The 26,137-nt window shown below is 42.3% G+C and overlaps 1 protein-coding gene across 3 annotated transcripts; it reads left to right on the top strand.

Annotated features, from left to right (window-relative positions):
- The first annotated feature begins 1,464 nt into the window (after positions 1 to 1,464).
- On the top strand, positions 1,465 to 25,021 carry LOC148139937 (interleukin-8-like). Of its 3 annotated transcripts, none has more exons than XR_015753358.1 (5): positions 1,465 to 1,479; positions 1,808 to 2,008; positions 6,106 to 6,247; positions 18,440 to 18,543; positions 21,365 to 25,021. XR_015753358.1 is itself a non-coding variant. In XM_087980121.1 (4 exons), exons 1-3 carry the CDS (start codon positions 1,945 to 1,947, stop codon positions 18,528 to 18,530), a joined length of 297 nt encoding a protein of 98 aa, XP_087836247.1. In that variant the 5' UTR covers positions 1,851 to 1,944; the 3' UTR covers positions 18,531 to 18,543; positions 21,365 to 25,021. The 3 variants fall into 3 exon arrangements, 1 of the variants encoding a protein (XP_087836247.1); XR_015753359.1 differs by lacking the exon at positions 1,465 to 1,479 and adding an exon at positions 1,693 to 1,707; XM_087980121.1 differs by lacking the exon at positions 1,465 to 1,479 and having other exon boundaries at positions 1,851 to 2,008.
- The last annotated feature ends 1,116 nt before the right edge of the window (positions 25,022 to 26,137 follow it).

Here is a 26,137-nt window from a genome sequence, read left to right as displayed (position 1 = left end):
TGAGGATGGGTTTATATTTGTCTCCTCCTTTAGTGAGTTGCTAAATTGTCAACCATCATTAATGTTGGGATACAGCAGGATTACAGAGCTTAGATCGGATCCATTTGTTAGCCCTGGCAATCAGACGCTGCTAATGTTGCTTAGCATGCAAGTAGTTACAATGTGTTGTAGCTTCATCAGGTTGGTGCTTCATTTTTAGGTACACCTGTTCTGCCGTGTGCTCTCGTGGTCTTCATTTAACCCAGGGTTGATTCCCCAGGTTGAGTGAAGAATATGCTCTGTTATGAGGTTATAAATTATGGTTGAATACAGTTCTACTGCTGTTGGATGGCCCATAATACCTCATGGATACCCTTCTTTGATTTGAGTTCATTTTTAAACATTTAGTCAAATTTTCTTTCTGTTACATTCAATACCCCTATTTAAAAATACATATCCATGATGCTTTCTTAACTTCCCTATCATCCTGCCCTAGCATCTTGTGAATGTATGAACATGCATCCACAGGTTCCTCTGCAGAAGTCACAAAGCCCATTAAGCTGGCTCTCTGTATAGAGCAATCAGTCATAGAGTGTCACAGAGTCATAGGGATGTACAGCATGGAAACAGAATCTTCAACCCATTCCCTTGCTCTATGTCTAATTCTGTAAGATTAGTTCTCTCAAGAGTTATCGAATTTCCGTTTGAAGCTATCGATCATCTCCAGCTCCCTCCAAATGGCACTACATCACTCCTAACAAACCCGTCTCCTTTATCCCTTGGAGCAGCAGCTCCCAAGTCCCAGTGGCACACACAAAGATGTTGTACCTTTGGCACAAGAGCATTCATTCATGGGAGCAGGTAAATTACAGGATGAAAGAAGCCCCTCACTAAAAGTCCATGTAATATTGAACAGACAGTCAGTAATGAACTTTAGACACGTCCTGTGAGGGGACAAGGCTGCTGACGTTTATCTGCTTATCATCGTCTAAATGCTGACATTGTTTATTGATATTTATATTTCTCTTATCTCTGTGCTGTAATTGTTATTGCTGCTGCTGCTCTTAAATCATTTAGGCATAATGTGAAACTGTTTCAGTTTTTATAATACCAACATATTAATGTTACAAATATTGCCAAGTTAGAAAATGATTAGCTAGCTTAATTTTTATTTAACGTTTGGCAGTAACTGTCTCACTTTTTTAAGGCTTTGAGCAGACAATTTGCATTCTTTACACTGTTGTTGCAATAAAAGTTCACTGCCCCTTTTCTCAATCCTGTCATCTTGTGTGAATTCCCGGATGGAATAAATATTTTGGCATTTTCATTGTTGCACAATGTAAGAGCCATCAGCCATGCTCGAACTGCAACTCTGACACAAGATAAGGCCCAAGCAACATCTGGCTTTGTATCCTCCAACTTTTAGCATATCTGACATAGAACAGACTTCAAGTTTCAGTTGTCCCTTCCTAACATCTTTCCCCATCTAAATTTCACATGGTAAACTCTAGTCCCGCCACCCTAATTTTGTTTGAATACGCTGCCCTGGCTTGTTCCAGCACTTTGCTAATCCTATTTTTAGACAGTCAACATTTATTTATGAAAAGGAAGTCAAGTTGGACACAAATCTTAGGGTGTTCTGAGGAAGTAACAGCCTTGGTAAGGGACAGGAAAAGAAGCTTGAAACCCTCCTTTACCTTGAGCTTGATGTAGTCAGAGATTGATGTGGTCTGTGTTATTAACTTGAAGGCTTTAATTTCACTGACTGTTTGACTGGTAAACAAGAATTTTCATCTGATCAGTTAATAATTAACGCTTTGTTTATTAGTTTTGCCTTAAAGATTGCACAAATTTCTGTACTGAAGCTAAGAAAGTCTGACTCAAGGTAAACAGAACAGTTGGGAGTGAGGCAAAGTTTACAGCAGCCCAATAGCAAAGGAAAGGACATCATACAGCAACATCACAATGGACCGCAAAGCTCCTGGCATTATTATCTCTCTCTTTCTGCTATATCTGATAACTACAAAAGGTAAGATGTTATTTAGAGTTCTACTATACCTTTAACTGCTACTTCCTCATCTCACCTAACTACTCAGTTGGGAATCCCATGCCATTTCCCATTTTATTGATCAGCCTGGAAGTGAAGTTTAGTGCTATACAAGTGCATGAATGAATATGTGTGTTGGGATGAATGTACATGTGGATACTTGAGTGTGTATATGTGTATGTGTTGTGGGGAAAATCACCAGCCTCTGAGTCAGAGTCGGGGTTCAACGACAGAGTTTATTGCACAAGGAAATACCGGAGCTCCGGGAAGAGAGATACCAACAGCACAGTGGGCAGCTGTGATTCTTCTCTCAACCCAGAGCACATGTCAAGATACTTTTATACATTTTGTAATAAAATAGGTCAGTGAGGTTTTTGTCTCTGCAAAATAGTTTGTTTGTTGTTTACATTGCAGAGTCATTGATAGCTTCGATGCAATCATTGGCAGTTCCAGCGCAGCCTTTGTTAATTTCAGCACGGTCGTTGTCAGTTTCAGCACAGACATTGTCAATTTCAGTGTCTGAGGGGAATTCCATTACCGTAGTAGTGGGCACTAATCATTCTTCCTGAGAAGGACAATTACTGCAGCCCTGGATGTTAGCACTTTGTATTGAGTCTGTATCAAACAGTTAGCATTTCTGTCAAAGGTGTTGGCTGGACCGAGACACTTCAGCAGGCAGTATACACTACTCTTGTGTATTCTCTCCCCCATTCCCCTTAAACTAATCAACCAGGTTGTGAGTGCATTGGGGTGGCATTCTGGTGGTCCCAGGCAGTGTCTATGTTTGCTCTGCTGTCTCTCTCCATATTGTGGTCTAGCAGCTATTGTGTGTGTCAAGTGGCCAACTTATGGCTCAGCGGCCTACTTATGTGTCCATGTTCTGGGTTAGTGGTGCTGGAAGAGCACAGCAGTTCAGGCAGCATCCAAGTAGCTTCGAAATCGACGTTTCGGGTTTCCTGATGAAGGGCTTTTGCCCGAAACGTCGATTTCGAAGCTACTTGGATGCTGCCTGAACTGCTGTGCTCCTCCAGCACCACTAATCCAGAATCTGGTTTCCAGCATCTGCAGTCATTGTTTTTACCTCTTATGTGTCCGTGTGCCTAGTGTCATGCTAACCCATGCCATACCCCACAGTGCGTGTGTGTGTGTGTATGAATGCTTGTGTTTGAATAGATAGAGTCATAGAGATGTACAGCAGGGAAACAGACGCTTTGCTCCAACCCGTCCATGCCAACCAGATATCCCAACCCAATCTAGTCCCATCTGCCAACACCCATATCCCTCCAAACCCTTCCTCTTCATATACCCATCTAAATGCCTCTTAAATGTTGTAATTGTCCCAGTCTCCACTACTTCCTCTGGCAGCTCATTCCATACACATACCACCCTCTGCGTGAAAACGTTGCCCCGTAGGTCTCTTTTATATCTTTCCCCTCTCACCCTAAACCTATGCCCTCGAGTTCCGGACACCCCACTCCAGGGAAAAGACTTTGTCTATTTATCCTATCCATGTCCCTCATGATTTTATAAACCTCTATCAGGTCACCCCTCAGCCTCGACGTTCCAGGGAAAATAGCCCTAGCCTATTCAACCTCTCCTTATAGCTCAAATCCTCCAACCCTGGCAACATCCTTGTAAATCTTTTCTGAACCCTTTCAAGTTTCACAACATCTTTCTTATACGAAGGAGACCAGAAGTGCACACAATATTCCAACAGTGGCCTAACCAATGTGTGACTGCATCCTTGTGTGTGTTTAATGGAGCAAGCTCAAAATGTACTGCTCAAGCTGCTCACAAGTTGTCCCATTTGGGATAATCCTGTTGGGAAAAAAAAAGGTTTTAAATGCACAAGTTACATAAAACAAGAAATCAGTAAGAGGGAATATTAAAAGAATGTGGATTTTCTTTGAGTGTGAAATTAGCTGGGCATCAAGCCATTATATAAAATACAATGGGTGACCATATCCCTGAGACAACTCCTTAGGGAAGAAAGAAGAGGGTTTGTGTTCAAAGCATGGTACGGACTGAACTTTGCACTCCCATTTCAGAACAGCAAGTACTAGAGTTGAAAAATGGCTAATAAATGGCAAAGGTGAAGGTCCTGTCCTTATTTTCAGTGCTGGCAAGTTTCAGTGGTATAAAAAGGGGGCTTGTTAAGCCCTACATATTACTTCACTGAAATTTCTGCTGTCGTTTTGGAAATAACTATTTCAGAAGTTATGCAGTTTTAAGCAAAGTGACTGTATTTTGAAAACCTTTCTAAATCTTAACTGCAAGTGGCCACAGATTGAAGACAGGAACTGTATAAAAGTTGAGTAAAAGGGTTATTGTCTCCTTTACAATTCCTCATGATAATGCTGTACCCTGAGTTATATCTGTGTTTTCTATAGTTAGTGAGGACAGTGCTGTGATGGAAATAGTTCGTGACTATTAAATAGTGCCTGCCAGACTGTCCCTTCCAACAATAAGTGGAAGAGCAAAGGTAAAGATAGAAAAGTATTCAGATGCTTTAGGCTCGTTTATCATTGAATAAAATGCTATTCTGAAGTGTTCAACATTGAAAGGCTAGTCTAATGTGAGAAACAGAGTTCACACAGTTGAAACATACCCCTTTGTTCTCACTCATTCGTAACAGATTAGCTCAGCCATCTGTTTGTCCATTTAAAAGTTTTGACAGTTGGTTGAGTATTCATGCCTTCTTTGAATATCAGCTCAGCTACCTGTGCGGCTGCTGAAAAGTTTAAAAGGTATCTAAACATTTCAGTCTTTGCCGATCATTGGCTGAGTATGGCAGTTTGTTAGCTTGATCAAAGTTTGAGATTTTGTTAGACTTCAAAAGCATTAATGTACTCTTTACAACAGCTTTCTTGGGAAATATGGGTTTGATGACTTGGCTGCCTTGAAAATTACTATTGGTTTCCAATCTGCTGAGTCTGTCGGCACAACTGCCATGGGAAATTTGAGTTTACTTCTTTTGACAGACTTATGAGCTTCTCAAAGACTTTGTAATGCTATTGTAGTCTTGTGAATTTGGTTTGAGGAAGAATTTCTTTATCCAAAGGGTTATGAATCTGTGCAATTGCCTGTCCAGTGAAGCAGTTGAAGTTACCTCATTAAATGTTTTTAAGACAAAGATAGAGTTTTGATAAGTAAAGGAATTAAGGGTTACGGTGAGTAGATAGGTGAGGAACTGAGTCCATGAAAAGATCAGTCTTGATCTTATTGAATAGTGGAGCAAGGTTGATGGGCCGGATGGCTGCCTCTGCTCCTGTTTCTTATGTTCTTCTGCTCTTGTGTTTGTAAAGTAGATATTGGGTGAGCTGTCTGGGGGATTGAGAGTAGGAGAGGGTGGGGAGGGATGGGATATGGTGATGATGGGTGTCTGGGGAACAGGGTAATGGGTATGTGGTGATAACATGTAGAAGTGAAGGGCTGAGGTGGGTGAATGGGAATAGATCAGAAGCTGAGGGCTATGCTGATCTCCACAAATGGAACAATTCTTTTGCGAACAAAGGCAGATCTTTCAACCTATCGGCCTCAGTATTGGCCTACATTTTCTCTCATTTCAGGTTATCTTGTCCTCTGAGAGATAGGAATCTGACCTGTCTGCCGCAGTGCCAGAATGGAGGCAAGACTGTGACGTTGAATTGGCAATTCCTGACATTATAATAAAACTCCACTCCTGTATTTCCTCAAAAGCAGAAAAATAAGTGTAACTAAAATACTTAGTGGGCGGCACGGTGGCACAGTGGTTAGCACTGCTGCCTCACAGCGCCAGAGACCCGGGTTCAATTCCCGCCTCAGGCGACTGACTGTGTGGAGTTTGCACATTCTCCCCGTGTCTGCGTGGGTTTCCTCCGGGTGCTCCGGTTTCCTCCCACAGTCCAAAGATGTGCAGGTCAGGTGAATTGGCCATGCTAAATTGCCTGTAGTGTTAGGTGAAGAGGTAAATAGAGGGGTATGGGTGGGTGGCGGGTCAGTGTGGACTGGTTGGGCCGAAGGGCCTGTTTCCACACTGTAAGTAATCTAATCTAAATTTATTATAATCCTTAATGGTCTGTAATACTTCTTTGTTACAGATGTATCTGCAGGAAGGATACCTATATTAGTGAATCCACGCTGTCAATGCATCAATAATACATCTCACTTAATCAATCGAAGGCTAATGAGAGATATTGATATAATTCCAGCTTCTCCCCATTGTCCACATGTAGAAGTGATGTAAGTCTTATTTTTAAACAACCTGTTTGTGTTCATTGTGGTATTTATAATGTTAATGTATTTATTTTACTATTGATCATGGCCATTTCGGGGTATGACCAAGATATTGAATCATTGGGTGGGGACTGGGACAAGATGGAGAGAAATGAAGCAATCGAGTGTGGAAAGGAAAGCAAGGCAGGAAAGCTTAACAATTGGAAGTTGGAAAGTTCTGGAAGGAGGCCATAAAGCTCGGTTGGGATTTGCTTGAGTGAGAATGGTAAATGTCTGAGTACAAAATAAACAATGATACTTTTAGATCAAGAACAAGAATCTACATATTCTGGGGGCTGACTTAGGGATTATAATGAAGACAGGAATTCAGTTATGTAACATGGCTTGTATTGTACTGGGGTTCTCTGGTACATTGTTAATATTTTGAGGGGCATGGATAGGATAAATAGACAAAGTCTTTTCCCTGGAGTGGGGTGTCCGGAACTAGAGGGCATAGGTTTAGGGTGAGAGGGGAAAGATATAAAAGAGACCTAAGGGGCAACTTTTTCACGCAGAGGGTGGTACATGTATGGAATGAGCTGCCAGAGGAAGTGGTGGAGGCTGGTACAATTGCAACATTTAAGAGGCATTTGGGTGGGTCTATGAATAGGAAGGGTTTGGAGGGATATGGGCCGGGTGCTGGCAGGTGGGGCTAGATTGGGTTGGGATATCTGGTCGGCATGGACGGGTTGGACCGAAGCGTCTGTTTCTATGCTGTACATCTCTATGACGCTATGACTCTTTGACATGAAATGCAGCAAGTTCCCTTCTCCACTGACAGAAAATCACACTGTAGATGCTGAAGATCTGAAATGAAAACAGAAAAACATTGAAGTACTCAGTAGGTCTGGGAATTTTTTTTGATTTCATTAGGAGGATGTGGCCAGCATTTATTGTCCGTCCCGAGTTATCCTTAAGAAGGTGGTGGTGAGTCGCCTTCTTGAATTACTGCAGTCCACCTGCTGTGGGCTGAGCCACAATGCCCTAAGGGAGGGAATTCCAGGATTTTGACCAAGTGACAGTGAAGGAACAGCAATATGCTTCCAAGACAAGATGGTGAGTGACTTAGAAGGGAACTTGCAGTTGGTGGCGTTCCCGTTTCTGCTGACCCTGTCCTTCTGATGGAAGTGTTCATTGGTTTGGAAGGGGAGATCTGAGGATCTTTGGTGAATTTCAGTAGGGTATCTTGTACATAGCTTCTCTGAGTAGATGGAGGAACTGGATGTTTATGGATATGGTGCCAGTCCAGTGGGCTGCTTTGACTTGGATGGTCTCAAACTTCTTGAGTATTGTTGGAGCTGCACCCATCGAGGCATGTGGGACATTTTTCATCATACTCCTGACTTGGGCCTTGTAGATGATGGACAGCCTTTGGGGAGTCACAGTATTCCCAGCCTCTGACCAGCTCTTGCAGTCACTATGTTTATATAATGAGTTCAGTGAATTTCAGTAATTCCAAAGATGATACAAGGTTGATTCAGTGACGGTAACATTAATGGTTAGATTGTCCCTGATTGGAGATGGTCACAGCCTGGTATTTGTATGACGTGAACGTTACTTGCTACTTGTCAGCCCAAGCTTGGATATTGTCCAGATCTTGTTGCATTTGGATATGGACTGTTTCAGTATCTGAGAAGTCATGAACAGTGTTGAACACTGTGTAATCACCAGCGACCATCCCCACCACATCCACAAGCATCCACTCCCTCCATCATGTGGAATAATGGACTTTCAGCCTGGTGGAAATACAAGTACAAATAGAATAAATAGAATATATCGCTTCAACACTTCTTATTCAGAAAGGAAATGGAATGGCTCTTCCCAGATGTTATTTCCTCTTTGGAAAAAGTTCTGAATGAGACACTAATGGCACAAACGTCCACAAAATGTAAAAATATGCTCGTGCTGCTAGAGCTGCACTGCTCTAGGCTCTGTCCTGGGTGCTGCCATCTTCCGAGAGTGCTGTCACCAAACATGGATTTCTCAGAAAGTTGCCCCCAACCCGACACCACCGTGTCATCCAATAGGTGGTCATTCCTGATTTCTGGGTCCCAGCATCAGGACACTCACGCTGGGTATCCAGGCCTGCACAATGACGTTCCCAGCACTAACTGACTACCTTGTGGGCAGCCACTGATTGGCTGGTTAACACTTCACCCTCTGTGCTAAATGGTTGAGGGGGTGGATGTTGTTGGTGTTGGGGTCATGAACTGCCTCATCCCACTGGAAATTGAGAAATCCTGCTCAGTGTTTCAGATCAAGCACCTTCCATCAGAATTGGAAAAATATGACTTCTCATTGTAATTCTCTGTCCTGCTCCCACTCTGACACTGACCTTGTAAACAGTTTTAACAAAAGACATGGAGCACATTTTCTGATTTACTCGTCCTGTTTGTACTCACTTTTGTTTTGCACTGTCACTCTCTTTTGTCAATTGGTATCACACGCCTTCCACTCGCTCACAAACCTTCACTTCTGTTCTAATCTCTCCTCCTTCCTTCTCTATCTCTGAGGAAGGGGAAAATTTATTCATTTTCCAGACTGATAAAAGATAATCAACCTGAAATGCGTATGAAAGCCCAAAACATATGAAGCCACTTTCACAGTCACTGAGAGAAAGGAAGTTGTTTTAGAATTAATTGATGGGATGTGAGAATAATTGGCTCGACCGCCCCTAACTGTCCTGGTGGTGGTGAGCTGTTTTCTTTAATTGCTGTCGTAAGGGTTGGTGTGGGCTAGGTGTGTGAAAAATGCTGTTAGGAAGGTTTGCTTCAGGGATTTTGACCCAGCAGCAGTGAAGAAAGGGTGGTATAGTTTTTAGTCAGGATTGGGTGTGGCTGGGAAGGGAACATGCAGGTCATGGTGTTCACATGCATCTGCTACCCTTATCCTTTGAAGTGGTATTGATCACAGGTTTAGAACCTGTGATCCTTCCTGAGCATATCCTGCCTCTCTTCTGAGCTGACATGCTCCAATATTCCTCTGAATCTCCTTTGCATCTGCTCCAGTGCAATCACATCCTTCCTATAGTGTGGTGACCAAACTGCACAGTACTCCAGCAATACTTTAATCAAAGTTCTGTACAGCTCTAACATAACCTCCCTGCTCTTAAATTCTAAGCCATGACGTATAAAGGCAAGTGCCCTTTTTGCCATCTTAACAACCTTATTAAACTCTCCTGCCACTTTCAGGGATTTGTTAACAAGCACCTCGAGTTCCCTCTGTTCCTCTGAGCTTCCTAACATCCCATAATGCACTGAGTACTCACTTGATTGTTACTTCTTCCAAATTGGACCTCCTCACATTTATCAGGGTAAAACTCCACCTGCCACTCATCTGCACATCCAACCAATCCCGTACATATCCTCTCCTTCCTTCCTCACTATTAACCACCTGGCCAATCTTTGTGTCATCAGCAAATTTATCAACCTCAAATTGTCAACTACATTATTCATGTACACCATGAACGTTAAGGGACCCAGAACTGATCCTTGTGGTACACTACGAGAAACCAGCCTAACGAATCTGTTTGAATTCTTTGAGGAGGTAACAAGCAAGTTAGATGAAGCACAGCCAGTGGACATGATCTATTTGGATTTCTAGAAGTCTTTGACAGAGTATTGCTCATGAGGCTGATAAATAAGATAAGAACCCATGGTGTTGGGGCATGGATAGAGGATTGGCTGACTGGCAGCAGGCAGACAGTTCAGGATAAAAGGATCTTGGTCAGGATGGCAGCTGGTGACTAAGGAGAACTGCAGGCCACAACTTTTCGCATTATACATTAAAGATTTGGACAAAGGGCCTGAGGGTATTGTTGCCAAATTTATAGATGACACAAAGATGGGTGGGGAGATAAGTTGTGTTGAGGAGGCAGGGAGGCTGCAGAAAGATTTGGACTAGGAGAATGGTCAAAGAAGTGGCAGATGGACGACAATGTGGCAAAATGTGGGATTATGCACTTTGATAGGAAGAATAGAGGTGTCGAGGCGAGAGTGTGGTGCTGGAAAAGCACAGCAGGTCAGGCAGCATCCGAGGAGCAGGAGAGTCCCAACATCTGCAGTCCTCACTTTCTCCTAGAACAGAGGTGTAGACTATTTTCTAAATGGAGAAATGGTTTGGAAATCTGAAGCTCAAAGGGACTTAGGAATCCTAGTTCAATATTCTCTTAAGATTTGAATGCAGGTTCATTTGAGATGAGGAAGGTATATGTTAGCATCCATGTTGTGAGGGTTAAAATACAAGAGCATGCATGTACAGCCAAGGCTGTTTAAGACTGTGGTAAGACCGCATTTGGAATATTGTGAGCAGATTTGTACCTGTATCTAAGGAAGGGTGTGCTAGCATTGGAAGTGGTCCCCACAGGAGGAGTTTGATCCTGGAATTGAAGGGCTTCTCATATGAGAACCAGTTATGGACTCTGGTTCTGTATTCAATAGGATTTAGAAAGATGAGGGGGGCATCTCATTGGAACTTAGAAAATGCTGAAAGGCTTAGATAGAATGAACACGACAAAGATGTTTCCACCAATAAGAGAGACTAGGACCTGAGGGAAGAGTCACAGGGTAACGTTTCATACTGAGATGAGGGAGAATTTCTTCAGGTGAATCTATGGAATACATTGCCACAGGAAGCTGTGGAGGCCATGTCCTTAAGTGTGTTTAAAGTTGAGATAGATGGGTTCGTGATTAGTCAGGGTTACATGACGAAGGCAGGAGAATGGGGTTGAGAAATATATTAGCCATAATGGAATGGCATTTAAGACTCGATGAGCTGAATGTGTAATTATGCTCCTATATCTTATTGCCCACCCTCTGCCTTCTACTGCAAAACCCATTTTTGATCCTCCCCCTGTCCTGCCTGAAGGTCCAGAATGTTGAGTTGCCAATCCTGTCCCTTCCTCAACATTCAGGGATCCCTGGTTGGCGAGGGATATTGAGGTTCTGGTCAGGAAAAAGAAGAAGCTTTAAGCTTTCATGCTCAAGTGAATCCCTTTGACAACTATAAATAGTGTAGGAGCAGAGATAAGACCAAAATCACAAGAGCATAAAGTGGGTATGAGATGGAGCTGGTCGACCAGATTAAAGGTAATCCGAAGAGGTTCTATAGCTCTATTCAGCATAAAAAGGTAGCTAGGGAGAGATTAAAGATTAGCGTGGCTGACTATATGTCAATCCAATGGAGATGGGGAAGATTTTTAATGAATATTTCTCCTCAGTGTTTACTGAGGAGAGAATCATGGATGCTACGGAAATAAGGGAAACAAGTGGAGGTGTTTTGGACTGCATACATATTTACCAGACAGGAGGTGTTTGCAACCTTAAAGCATATTAAGATGAATCAATCCCCTGGGCCTGATCAAGCCCATTCTTGGATGTTGTGGGAGGCTAGGGAAGAAATTGTAGAGACCAATACAGAGATTTTTGCTTCATCTTTAGCCATTGGCGAAGCTTCAGAAGTCAGGAGGATGGCTAAAGGTGATCCATTGTTTAAGAAAGGTAGCATAAACAAACTAGGGAACTACAGGCCAGTGAGCTTGACATCAGTGGTAGGCAATGTTTCTGGAGATGGTACTAAGGAACAGAGATCTTAATGAGATGGGGAAGTGGGCTGAGGATTTGCAAATGCAATTCAATATGATAAGTGTGAGGTGTTGCACTTTGGAAAGTCAAAACCAAAATCAGACTTATACAGTAAAAGGTAAGGTCCTGAGGAGTGTTGTGGAACAGAGGGACCTAGGAATACAAATACATAGTTAGTTGAAAATGGCTCCACAGATAGACAGGGTGGTGAAGAAGGCATTTAGCATGTTGGCCTTCATCGGTTGAGGCATTGAGTAGAAGAGTTGGGATGTTATGTTACTGTTGTATAAGTCATTGGTAAGGCCACACTTGGGAGTATTGGGTACAGTTTTTGTCACCCTGTTAAAGAAAGGACATAGTAAAACTGGGAAAAGTGAGAAGAAGATTTGTAAGGATATTACCAGGATTAATCTTTGAGGAGAAAGTGAGGTCTGCAGATGCTGGAGATCAGAGCTGAAAATGTGTTGCTGGAAAAGCGCAGCAGGTCAGGCAGCATCTAGGGAACAGGAGAATCGACGTTTCGGGCATTAGCCCTTCTTCAGGAATAATTGATTCCTTATTGATTCCTGAAGAAGGGCTAATGCCCGAAACGTCGATTCTCCAGTTCCCTAGATGCTGCCTGACCTGCTGCGCTTTTCCAGCAACACATTTTCAGCTATTACCAGGATTAGTAGGCCTGAGTTATAGGGAGAGGATTGGCCAGGATAGGACTGTATTCCTTGGAACATAGGAGAATGAAGGGTGACCTTAGTGAAGTGTATAAAATCATGAATGGCATAGATAGGATAAATACATTTGGTCTTTTTTCCAGTTTTGTGTAATTGAAAACTACAGGGCAGGGTTTAACGTGAAAGGGGAAAGATTTAGGAAGGACCTGAGAGGCAATTTCTTCACACAGAGAGTGGTGGGTATATGCAATGAGCTGCCATAGAAAGTGGGTAAAGCAGGTACAATAGCAATGTTTAAAAAACATTTAGATAGGTACATGGATGGGAAGGGTTGAGAGGGAGATGGACTAAGTGCAGCAACTGGAACTCACTGAGTGGGCACCATGGTCAGTTTGGGCTGAAGTCCTTGTTACCGTGCTGCATTACTCTATAACTCTATGACTCTAACTATGTCTCTGTGATGGCAAAAACATTGCAATTTCACATGTTAATCCATCCCCTTAACTTATCTGCATTGCCTATGACACTTGTTGCTTTACATTAGTGGCCATTCATCCTCATTACACTCCTTTAAGACATCACACGGCTGAATGGGCTCTGCCTGGTTCCGTTTCTATGATATGCTGTTACTATTGAACGAATGCACTGTGAGCCCTGCCCTGCTGGACTAGTTTAAACTCATCCCAAAAGCATAAGCAAATCTTTCCGCAAGGATGTTGGTCCCATTCTGGTCCTTTCCACTTGTTCAGGGTGTTTCACTTGTATAAACCATTTCACTTATATAGACCATTACACTTATATAGACCACTCCACTTGTACAGACCATTCCACTTATATAGACCACTCCACGTATATAGACCATTCCACATAGATAGACCATTCCACTTGTATAGACCATTACACTTATATAGACCATTACACTTATATAGACCATTCCACTTATATAGACCATTACACTTATATAGACCATTACACTTATATAAACCATTCCACTTATATAGACCACTCCACTTGTATAGACCACTCCACTTGTATAGACCATTCCACTTATATAGACCATTACACTTATATAGACCATTACACTTATATAGACCACTCCACTTGTATAGACCACTCCACTTATATAGACCATTTCACTTATAGAGACCATTCCACTTATATAGACCATTACACTTATATAGACCATTCCACTTATATAGACCATTTCACTTATATAGACCACTACACTTATATAGACCATTCCACTTATATGGACCATTTCACTTATATAGACCACTACACTTATATAGACCATTCCACTTATATAGACCATTACACTTATATAGACCATTACACTTATATAGACCATTACACTTATATAGACCACTCCACTTATATAGACCACTCCACTTGTATAGACCATTCCACTTATATAGACCATTTCACTTATATAGACCATTCCACTTATATAGACAAACTCCACTTATATAGACCACTCCACTTGTATACACCATTCCACTTATATAGACCATTCCACTTGTATAGACCACTCCACTTATATAGACCATTTCACTTATATAGACCACTCCACTTGTATAGACCATTCCACTTATATAGACCATTCCACTTGTATAGACCATTCCACTTATATAGACCATTCCACTTGTGTAGACCACTCCACTTGTATAGACCATTCCACTTATATAGACCATTACACTTATATAGACCACTCCACTTATATAGACCACTCCACTTGTATACACCATTCCACTTATATAGACCATTCCACTTATATAGACCACTCCACTTGTATAGACCATTTCACTTATATAGACCATTCCACTTATATAGACCACTCCACTTATATAGACCACTGCACTTGTATACACCATTCCACTTATATAGACCATTCCACTTGTATAGACCATTCCACATATATAGACCATTCCACATAGATAGACCATTCCACTTGTATAGACCACTCCACTTATATAGACCATTTCACTTATATAGACCATTCCACTTATATAGACCACTCCACTTGTATAGACCATTCCACTTATATAGACCATTCCACATATATAGACCATTCCACATATATAGACCATTCCACATAGATAGACCATTCCACTTGTATAGACCACTCCACTTATATAGACCATTCCACATATATAGACCATTCCACATAGATAGACCATTCCACTTGTATAGACCACTCCACCTATATAGACCATTCCACATATATAGACCATTCCACATAGATAGACCATTCCACTTGTATAGACCACTCCACTTATATAGACCATTTCACTTATATAGACCATTCCACTTATATAGACCACTCCACTTGTATAGACCATTCCACTTATATAGACCATTCCACATATATAGACCATTCCACATATATAGACCATTCCACATAGATAGACCATTCCACTTGTATAGACCACTCCACTTATATAGACCATTTCACTTATATAGACCATTCCACTTATATAGACCATTCCACTTATATAGACCATTCCACATATATAGACCATTCCACATATATAGACCATTCCACATAGATAGACCATTCCACTTGTATAGACCACTCCACTTATATAGACCATTCCACATATATAGACCATTCCACTTATATAGACCACTCCACTTGTATAGACCATTCCACTTATATAGACCATTCCACATATATAGACCATTCCACATATATAGACCATTCCACATAGATAGACCATTCCACTTGTATAGACCACTCCACTTATATAGACCATTTCACTTATATAGACCATTCCACTTATATAGACCACTCCACTTGTATAGACCATTCCACTTATATAGACCATTTCACTTATATAGACCATTCCACTTATATAGACCACTCCACTTGTATAGACCATTCCACTTATATAGACCACTCCACTTGTATAGACCATTCCACTTATATAGACCATTCCACTTATATAGACCATTCCACTTATATAGACCACTCCACTTGTATAGACCATTCCACTTATATAGACCACTCCACTTATATAGACCATTCCACTTATATAGACCATTCCACTTATATAGACCATTCCACTTATATAGACCATTCCACTTGTATAGACCATTCCACATATATAGACCATTCCACTTGTATAGACCATTCCACTTATATAGACCATTCCATTTGTATAGACCATTCCACTTGTATAGACCATTCCACATATATAGACCATTCCACTTGTATAGACCATTCCACATATATAGACCATTCCACTTGTATACACCATTCCACTTGTATAGACCATTCCACTTGTATAGACCATTTCACTTGTATAGACCATTCCACTTATATAGACCATTTCACTTGTATAGACCATTCCACTTATATAGACCATTCCACTTATATAGACCATTCCACTTATATAGACCATTCCACTTGTATAGACCATTCCACTTGTATAGACCATTCCACTTATATAGACCATTCCACTTATATAGACCATTCCACTTATATAGACCATTCCACTTGTGTAGACCATTCCACTTATATAGACCATTCCACTTGTATAGACCATTCCACTTATATAGACCATTTCACTTGTATAGACCATTCCACTTCTATGAACCATTTCACTTCTATAGACCTTCCACTTGTATGCACCATTCCACTTATACAGATCATTTCACTTGTATAGGTCCCATCTTCTCTAACAATGGCCCAGGAATCTAATTTAAAAATCACACAACATCAGGTTATATTCCAACCGGTTTATTTGAAAGCAGTCACGTTCGGAGCGCTGGTCCTTCAGGAATCTAAAACATCTGCTCTGTTTCTGTGCTTGTTGACCTGTGGCACCAGGTGTACTCCGGTGATTACAACCTTTGATCTCCTGCTTTTTAATCATTCTTCATTCTACCTGTATCATTGGTATCAATGTCTACCACAACCTCTGTTTAGCACTATTCCCCTTCATGACACCCTACAGCTGGTTAGAGGCTTCCTAGACTGTGGCTTCAGCGAGGTCACACACTATCCTGGAGTGACATTGCAGTCACAGGTGTGCCTGACTGTTCCCCGAAATGATGAACCTCTATCACTGTCGCTCCCGCTCTCTTCTGTCTCCTGTCTTGTACAGCCAGGCTGCTTCTGGCTCTGTCTGTGCCCTCATCACCTTCCAAGAAGGAAAGCCATCTTGTGAGTGAGAGCCGAGGGGTCTCCTGCTCTGCTTGTTTGTTCCTCTTTGACTGCCTGGTGGTCACCCCTTCCATTCTTTCCTCTGGTCCCTCGAGCTGTAGTATGACCAACTCTTTATACATGCTGTCCACTCACTGCAGAACTTCTAGCCTGTGACCAAGGTCTTGCTGCACATATGATTATGATCCACTTTAGTATCTGAGGGGATGCAAGCGATGATGAGTGTTGTAATCTGATGATTGCCTACCACCAATTCTGACTTTATGTTGGAGGGAACTTCAGTAATGAAGACGGTTTGACCTTGAGGAGCTCCTGTAGTGATGTTCTGCAGCTGAGATGACTGACCTCCAACAACCACAGTTAGCTTCCTTATGTGCCAGGTATGACTCCAACAAGTGGAGAGTTTTCGCTTCGAACACCAGTTTCGTTCCTTGATGTCATGGCCAGTCAAATGCTTCTTTGATGTCAATTTCAGTCACCCTCACTTCACCTCTTGAATTCAGCTCGTTTGTTCATGTTTCGACAAAGGCTATAACCCAAACTGAGTGCCAGTGAGCAGGTTAACTTTGAAGAAGAACTTATCTTTAATGTGTAAGTTAAGTGGGGGATAGGGAGTCTGGGAGCGTCTGAGGGGGCAGGGTGACAGATTTATGACAGATTATTCGAAGTCAGGTTACCAGGTGAGCGATGACCAGTGTCAGATTTATGGGTGATCCATGCACCATGAGGTGAGTGAAGTCTTAGAGGAGGTTAGCATCAGGAATTGTTGGCTTCATTGGGCTTAGGAGATGGTCAGGTTCTGGAATGCAAAGTGGAAGTGGACAGTTGTGGCGGAATGTGGATCTGCTGGAATTGGTAGCTGTGGATCGGGATGATGGGGGAGAGTGAGTTTGTGTGATAGAAGGTGGGGGAGTGCCATTCATATCCAAGGGCTGGATAAATCCCTGGGAAGTTGGTGGGGTTTCGGGTTGGTCTGGAGGTGGGGGGGTGGTGAATGTCAGATCGAGATGGGGCAACATGTTGGGTACACTGGGAAGTTTTCAGAATTGAGTGCTAGGTTGTTGGAAAGTATCAGATCTGGAGTAATCAGGTCAAGGAGAATGTGTCAGGTCTGGGAGAGTTGGTGGTTGGATTGGTGGGGGGAGGGGGGGGTGACAGATCTGGGGAAAGTCAGGTCCATGGAGTGAGGATTAGGTGTCTGTGCTGAGTCGGGAGGCAAGTTGGGTTTGAGGAGGAGGTTTGGGTATCTGTTGAATGTGGAGGGAAGTAATCGGGTGGATGGGTCAGTGTAATGATTGGAGATTTATAGTTGGCTATAAAAAGGGCGTTAAGCCTCTCCCTTTTTCTGAATAATCATTCAGTAAGTGAGACAGATCCATTTGAATTCACTCTGACTGTCACTTGAAGTTGGAGACATTTTTGGAGGGTTCCTGATACCAGGTAATTGTGCATCAAAAGTTTCAACTTCTCCAGGGGTTCCTGTGAGGTCAACTGTGATGGGAACTCTGCATCTTCCCAAAGTGTATTCCATGTTGCTGCCATGATGCTCTTTCCATTGAAACAGCTGGACCTTTGCCACATGAACTGGTGAATATTTCCAGCATTTTCCATTTCTGTTGCCTTACCCTCAGTGAAAACATACAAACAAGTTGCAGGATAAAAAAAGCACAGCAATTGAGTTTATTGACATTGTGAGTATATAATGGAGAACTTGAAATAATTGTTCAATTCTTCTTCTTTTCAGAGTCACACTTAAAACTGAGCGAAGAGTTTGTCTGGATCACACAGCTTCTTGGGTGAGGAAGCTAATTAACAAGCTTCTGCAGAAAAACTGACCGAACTTTCTGAGTAAGTTTCAATTTTTGCATCATGATTAAGCAGCAGGGGTAAGAAAATTGTTTTTCTCGCCCAGTAAAATGGCACAAAACAGGGACAATGTGAAGCAACAAGGGACTGAATTTTCCCCACAGGCTTTGAGTTCCCAATGTTGAGATCAGATGGGGGTTGTGGCCTTCTGAGACTTACTCCCATAGATTCAGGTAAACGGCATCTGAATCAGCTGTCGCCGTGTGGGCGGCACGGTGGCACAGTGGTTAGCACTGCTGCCTCGCAGCGCCAGAGACCCGGGTTCAATTCCCGCCTCAGGCGACTGACTGTGTGGAGTTTGCACGTTCTCCCCGTGTCTGCGTGGGTTTCCTCCGGGTGCTCCGGTTTCCTCCCACAGTCCAAAGATGTGCAGGTTAGGTGAATTGGCCATGCTAAATTGCCCGTAGTGTTAGGTGTAGGGGTAAATGTATGGGTGGGTTGCGCTTCGGCGGGTCGGTGTGGACTTGTTGGGCCGAAGGGCCTGTTTCCATACTGTAATGTAATCTAATCTAATCTAATCAAGCTTCCAATTGCAGACGGTGAAGTGGGGTAGGTAACCTGAGTGCTGCAATCCTTTCCCTTCCCTCTTCTCTGGCAGCTTTTCCTTTTTTCCCTCTGATCTCTCCCCTTATTCCCTATTCCCATAGGCAGCACTCCCAGACTATCTGTGACTGGAAGAAAGTGAGCACTACAGATGCTGGAGATCACAGTCGCGAGTGTGGTGCTGGAAAAGCACAGCAGGTCAGGCAGCATTCGAGGAGCAGGGGAATTAACGTTTCGGGCAAAAGCCCTTCATCAGGCTCAAAACATCGATTCTCCTCCTTCTCGGATGCTGCCTGACCTACCTGTAATTGGAGCTAAATGACTTTTGAAGCAAAGAGCAACAATGGTGAAAATGCAGCAAAACCTGTTTCCAAAACATGTGCAGACAAACTGAATTTGCAGGAGTACTGCAGCTCTGGGCAAGCAGTGAAGAAGCACAGGATCTTAGAAATATTACCTTTGGTGGGTGGGGCTGCTTTCTGCCCAGTATGTGGGGGGGCTTTAGTGCCAGAAAATAGCAACAATCCAGACGAAATGCTAGACCATCGTTTAATGTGCTGTGGGTCGATGGTCCTCCCCAGTTATCTCTCACCTCGAAATAGCTTCGTTCTTTAGTGCTGGCTGAAAGTTGTTAAGCCTCAGCAGGCAGGATTCTACAGCACCTTGATTTGTTCACCCAGATTGGCTGGGTTCGAGTGCTGAGGTTCTCGGTGGTGCTCAGGCCTCTCCACGCTGATAGCATTTCACATTTTCACAGATGTTCACCATTGAGGGGCCCCGTCTGATCTTGTCGAGGATAATGCTTGCACCTTTGGCGTTATGCCTTATTGCCTAACAGAAAGGGGAGCAGCATTCTAACATACAGTCCACTTTGCAAAAAATAAATCAACGTAATTCAAGCAATACCTGAAAATTTAATCATATGTATTACATTCATTGGTGTCCAGTTGGAACCAGCATTCCCTGCAATCTTCTTACCGGTTGTGCAGGTCTCCAAGGCTTGTACACTGTTGTGACTTCTGAAATCAAAAGTCAATTGGCGTAATGATTCCAATTGTCAACAGCTCAGAGGGAACATTGGTTGGAACATTGGCTACGGTTTTGGTCTCCTTACCTCAAGAAAGCGTCTAATTGCATTCATCTGACCAGTTCTGTTTTTTCTTTAATGGGATGTGGGTGGTGCCAGTATTTGTTGTCCATGCCAAGTTACCCTTGAACTGAGTGGTTTGTTAGGTCATTTCAAGGGACAGCTAGGTTTAAACAGGTTGCAGTCACATTGGGTAAGGATGGCACAGTTTCTTCCCAAGGGCATTAGTGATCCAAATGGGTCTTTACAACAATCACTGATAGTTATCATGGTCACCATTAACAATTTAGGATTTGAATTCAAAAACTACCATGTACTTGGTATCCCGGATCATTAGCATGGGTCTCAGGCTTATTCATCCAGTGATATTACCAAAATGTCACCATTTCCTTTTCTGCAATCCTACCTGCCTGGGATGAAAGATTTATTTTCTGAGGAAAGTCTAGACACATTGATATTGTATCCACTGAGGTTTACAAGAATGAGAGATGGTCTTATTAAAACATGTCAGATCATGAGGAAATTTGACAGGGTGCACACTGAAAGGATGAGTCATCCTATAGGACAGACTTGAACTTTGGGACACAGTTTCAAAAAATGTGGTCCCCTGGTTGTGACAGAAATATGGAGGGTTTTTTTTGTCTGAGAGGGTCACTAATCTGAAAGAATTGGAGGCAATGTCATTGAATATTTTTAAATCAAATGAGATAGATTCTTGATTGACCAAGGAGTCAGTGGTTTAGGGGTGAGTCAAGTTGTAGAATTAAGACCATAATAAGATCATCCATGGTTTTATCAAATATCCACAACAGTGCAGACATGTCTATTTGTTAGCATGCAAATTTATGAGTATTCCTTTATCCATTATTACTTAAACTGGTATTACTTTTTGACCATACTATAGAGATCATATGTCCCTGATTCGTAAGCTTGGTTGGTTTCCTTTCTTGAAGTTCCTTGAGGACTTATTTTGCTTTAGTAATAGATTAATATGTGCTTAAAATACTTTTGTGCAATATTTTAAGACAATCATTAACTTTTTCAAAATAAAATTAGAATGTATAATACATTACCAGAAAATCAGATAGCTCTGATTTATTTCTTCTGAAATATTTCTGCACTTACATATCCATAATGTACTTTAATAATTTAATTTTTATTTGTACTTCATAGTGAGGATGGGTCAGGAAACGTATCGCAACTTGCAAGAATCTGAAAAGCAAACTCTCGCGTTCTCTGAACAATCTTTTCAATTTAAGTCAATCTTCCATTCTACAAATTGCCGATTTTCATTTTCGCTAACAAGAGAAAAACACGTTTTGATTTCTTTACAGATGAAGTCTATAAAACAGTGAAACTGCATTTGAATCAGGCGGTTCCATTATTTGTACTTAATTAAACTATATCCAGCGCAACTGGAACTTGATCAAGAAGGACATTGAGTATAAAAGATTAATCAGTAGCTGGATTGGTATCTTTTTCTATTTAATCCATGTTTGAAATTTGAACTATTAAATTACTGTCACACATTTGCTGCAAGGTTTTCTCAATAAGCTCCACAAATAGTGCAGACATGTTTATTTGTTAGCATATGAACTTATGTGTACTGCTTTTTGCATTATTAATTAAACTGAAATTACTTTTTGATATATTATAATTCATTATATACAACTACGTCTAAAGTCCATCCCTACACATGTGCTCAACTCTCATTGCTAAATTCAAATATTTTGATGACGATTACTAAAATGCTTAAGCTGAATGGTCACGTTTCAAAAAGCAAGAAAGATAAATGAGACCGTCCAAATGATTTTCCTGGAATTGGCTTTACCACAACTTCAATTAAGTGGAGTGATTCAAAATTCAACCATTTGTAAGGTGCTAAACGCAAGTTCATTCCCATGATTAGGTCATTTCATTGACAATCATGGGGTATTTATTGAGTGGAAATATCAGGGTCCTGACCCTCTGGTATTTAGATCACTGGAGGCTGGACACATGATTCATGAAGCTTATTGGAACCCTATGGTAGTCCTGATGCACTGACCTTCATGAAAGTTGCCCAGGAAGCTCAAACTCCAGACGAGTAATATCCCTGGTCTTCATGATCTTCAACTAAGTCTCTTACTCTGAACTAGATTTTGACGCTTCAGATAGTTCCTGATAGTACTGATTTGGATAATTATTCAGGGAATGTTAGCTAGAATAAAACCTTGTCTAACTCCTTGATACTTAGAGAACAGACCCTGCTCACACTGACCAATGCCCAACACTCATCTCCATGTCCTCAGTACCATCACAATACACCCAGTTACTTCCCCTAATTCACTTACCAACACTTCCGGCTCAACGACCCCTCAACCACCTAACTAACTCCCCAACAAATCCTAACTAGCCCCAAAACCTGATTACCCCATTGGACTAACCTGATTAGCCTCAAACCTGACTTCGCTTCGTGGTCCAACCCAAGCTGACTATCTCTAACCCTCATCCACTCACTAATCTACCATCATACCGACCATCCAACTTACACAGCCAATACCTGTCTCTCTACCCACCCATGCATACATCTGCCACCCTACTACCTACCATTCTACTACTTGCCAGCTTAGCAACCCACCCTCCCACTTACTTGACCCACATTTTCACTCACCCTATCACCCTACCCATCTGCTCATTCATTCACTTCTCTATTCACTCATTCACTGACATTCCCACTGGACATTTAAACATGACCGTACCTCAGAGGTTAAAAACAATGACTGCAGATGCTGGAAACCAGATTCTGGATTAGTGGTGCTGGAAGAGCACAGCAGTTCAGGCAGCGTCCAAGGAGCTTCGAAATCAACGTTTCGGGCAAAAGCCCTTCATCAGGAATAAAGGCAGTGAGCCTGAAGCGTGGAGAGATAAGCTAGAGGAGGGTGGGAGTGGGGAGAAAGAAGCATAGAGTACAATGGGGTGAGTGGGGGAGAGGATGAAGGTGATAGGTCAGGGAGGAGAGGGTGGAGTGGATAGGTGGAAAAGGAGATAGGCAGGTAGGACAAGTCCGGACAAGTCATGGGGACAGTGCTGAGCTGGAAGTTTGGAACTAGGGTGAGGTGGGGGAAGGGGAAATGAGGAAACTGTTGAAGTCCACATTGATGCCCTGGATTTGAAGTGTTCTGAGGTGGAAGATGAGGCGTTCTTCCTCCAGGCATCTGGTGGTGAGGGAGCGGCGGTGAAGGAGGCCCAGGACCTCCATGTCCTTGGCAGAGTGGGAGGGGGAGTTGAAATGTTGGGCCATGGGGCAGTGTGGTTGATTGGTGCGGGTGTCATGGAGATGTTCCCTAAAGCGCTCTGCTAGGAAGCGCCCAGTCTCCCCAATGTAGAGGAGACCGCATCGGGAGCAACGGATACAATAAATGATATTAGTGGATGTGCAGGTAAAACTTTGATGGATGTGGAAGGCTCCTTTTGGGCCTTGGATAGAGGTGAGGGAGGAGGTGTGGGCACAGGTTTTACAGTTTCCGCAGTGGCAGGGGAAGGTGCCATGATGGGAGGGTGGGTTGTAGGGGGGCGTGGACCTGACCAGGTAGTCACGGAGGGAACGGTCTTTGCGGAAGGCGGAAAGGGGTGGGGAGGGAAATATATCCCTGGTGCTGGGGTCTGTTTGGAGGTGGCGGAAATGTCGGTGGATGATTTGGTTTATGCGAAGGTTGATAGGGTGGAAGGTGAGCACCAGGGGCATTCTGTCCTTGTTACGGTTGGAGGGGTTGGGTCTGAGGGCGGAGGTGCGGGATGTGGACGAGATGCGTTGGAGGACATCTTTAACCACATGGGAAGGGAAATTGCGGTCTCTAAAGAAGGAGGCCATCTGGTGTGTTCTGTGGTGGAACTGGTCCTCCTGGGAGCAGATCCAGCGGAAGGGGAGGAATTGGGAATACGGGATGGCATGACCATACCTCAGCCAGTCGTGTAAAAACAGGCATGTGGACTCTCTTCAATTAACTTGACTGTAATCCGATAGAGCTCTCCAAACAAGGTTAGGTTCCACATTTTTGGAGAAGCTGCTTTCAGAGGACCAAACAAGCAATGTGTCAAATTAGTCACATGTCAAGCGGAACAGCAATCTGACAGTGATTGCCAATCATTGAAGGATCCAGGCACATGTATATCTGAGCTGTGCAGTGTTTCTGACCTAAGTGATCTGCTTTTATTGGGAATTACCAACAAACACTCTGCTCTGTTTTGTTTTAGGCAACAAACAAGCAATTTTTACCCTTGCTATTCATCTCTCACCGTCACAACCCTATCCATAACATTTACACTAATAGGAAATTTAAAGTAATGCTCCTCGTTCCTTCAGTCTGAAGACAGTGGATGTGAACATTCCCCTCATTGGTCGCATGGCGGCAACATGGAAAATGAGATGCGTCATGTTCCAGTTGTATTTGTCACCCAGTCTACTGCATACAAACATGATTGAATTTACAAGTCAGTGTTTTATTACATGTACACTGAATACAACGTAGAGAAAACTAGGATAAACAATAAATAAAGGAAAATGAGAAATAACATCACACCTGCATTATTTATATGAAACGTAATTTCTCCTGTCTGATTCTGGCAGAAGCTTCCCATCTGAACAAAGGATCTGACATTAGACATATATCAAAGGGAAGAGAAATCATATTACTGTCTACTTCCTGATATGAGTCTGTCAAATATTGATCCATCCTGGATGATGGAAAATATCTGCTTCAAATGCTATCTGTTCACTTTTTATCCACATGAATTATATGTTCAAATATTCATGTACAATCAATAAAGTTATAATGAATTGTGAGCAAAGCTGTCTACGTGTTTCATTCCAAGCTACAAGCAGTACCTGCTCAATACCTTACACCACTGCAATCACTTCCCTCAATTCTTCACAAGTCGAAACTAGAAATTAATTACACGAAAGCAAAATACTGTGAATGCTGGAGATCTGAGAGTCAATCAGAAAGTGCTGGAGGAACTCAGCAGGTCTGGATGCATCTGTGGAGAGAGAAACAGTTAACATTTTGAGACCAATGTAACTCCTTCTCACTGTTCTTCCAAAGCACAGGCTATGTCTTAAAGTGTTTAAAAAATCACATATTTGTGCTGACAATTTGTAAAATTATAGTACCAGTTGTGTCCGTCCCATAGTCTACCTCATACACTCATGACTAAGTTCACAAGTCAGTACTTTATTACATATACTGAGACATGCTTGGATAAACTAGAGAGAACAATAAATAAAGTAAGAACAGCCTTTCAAACAATGAATGTGCACCAGTTTCAGGAACATAATTATAGAACTGAAGTAATAATTCATGTGGCTGGAAGTTTACGTTGTTGGGAATGAACCGGGAGTGGTAAGGTGTAAAAACAGGAGACATGGCAGATGGGAATTATACTAGACAAACACCCATTGCTATGACTGAGGCTGGAAAGAGTACTCTGTCTTTCTCCAGACACACTATTTCACAGTTCACAATATATATTCAGTTTGTTTTACCCTGCTCTAGATGTGGCCTATTGTATAATTTCTCTGTATTAGACTTCGAATGAGAAGATCCACCAATCCGGTTACTTTAATTAAGAGCACAAGAAATAGGAACAGGAGTAGGCCCATTGAGGCCCTTAAGCCTTTCCTGCCATTCATCAAGATCATGGCCTCAAAACCCCTCTTTCATACGCCAGCTCAACATAGCCATCAACAACCTGAGATTTCAAAAATCTTCCTCCTGTCTAAATGCTTTCAGTGATCTAGTCTCTACAACTCACTGGGATTGAGAATTCCTCACCTTCACTACCCTCTGGGTCAAGAAAGTCCTTTGCATCTCAGTTTGAAATGAGTGTTCCCTTATTTGCAACTGCACCCCCTAGTTTGAGATGCTGCCATGAATAGACACTTCTTTTCAACATCAAAAATGCCAA

The sequence above is a fragment of the Chiloscyllium plagiosum genome, unplaced genomic scaffold (assembly GCF_037043375.1).
Source record: "Chiloscyllium plagiosum isolate Xiang-an unplaced genomic scaffold, Cpla_swu_hap1 HiC_scaffold_36, whole genome shotgun sequence".
Taxonomy (NCBI): Eukaryota; Metazoa; Chordata; class Chondrichthyes; order Orectolobiformes; family Hemiscylliidae; genus Chiloscyllium; species Chiloscyllium plagiosum.
The sequence above is the reverse complement of the archived record's forward strand: the minus strand, read 5'-3'. Positions and strand labels throughout refer to the sequence as shown.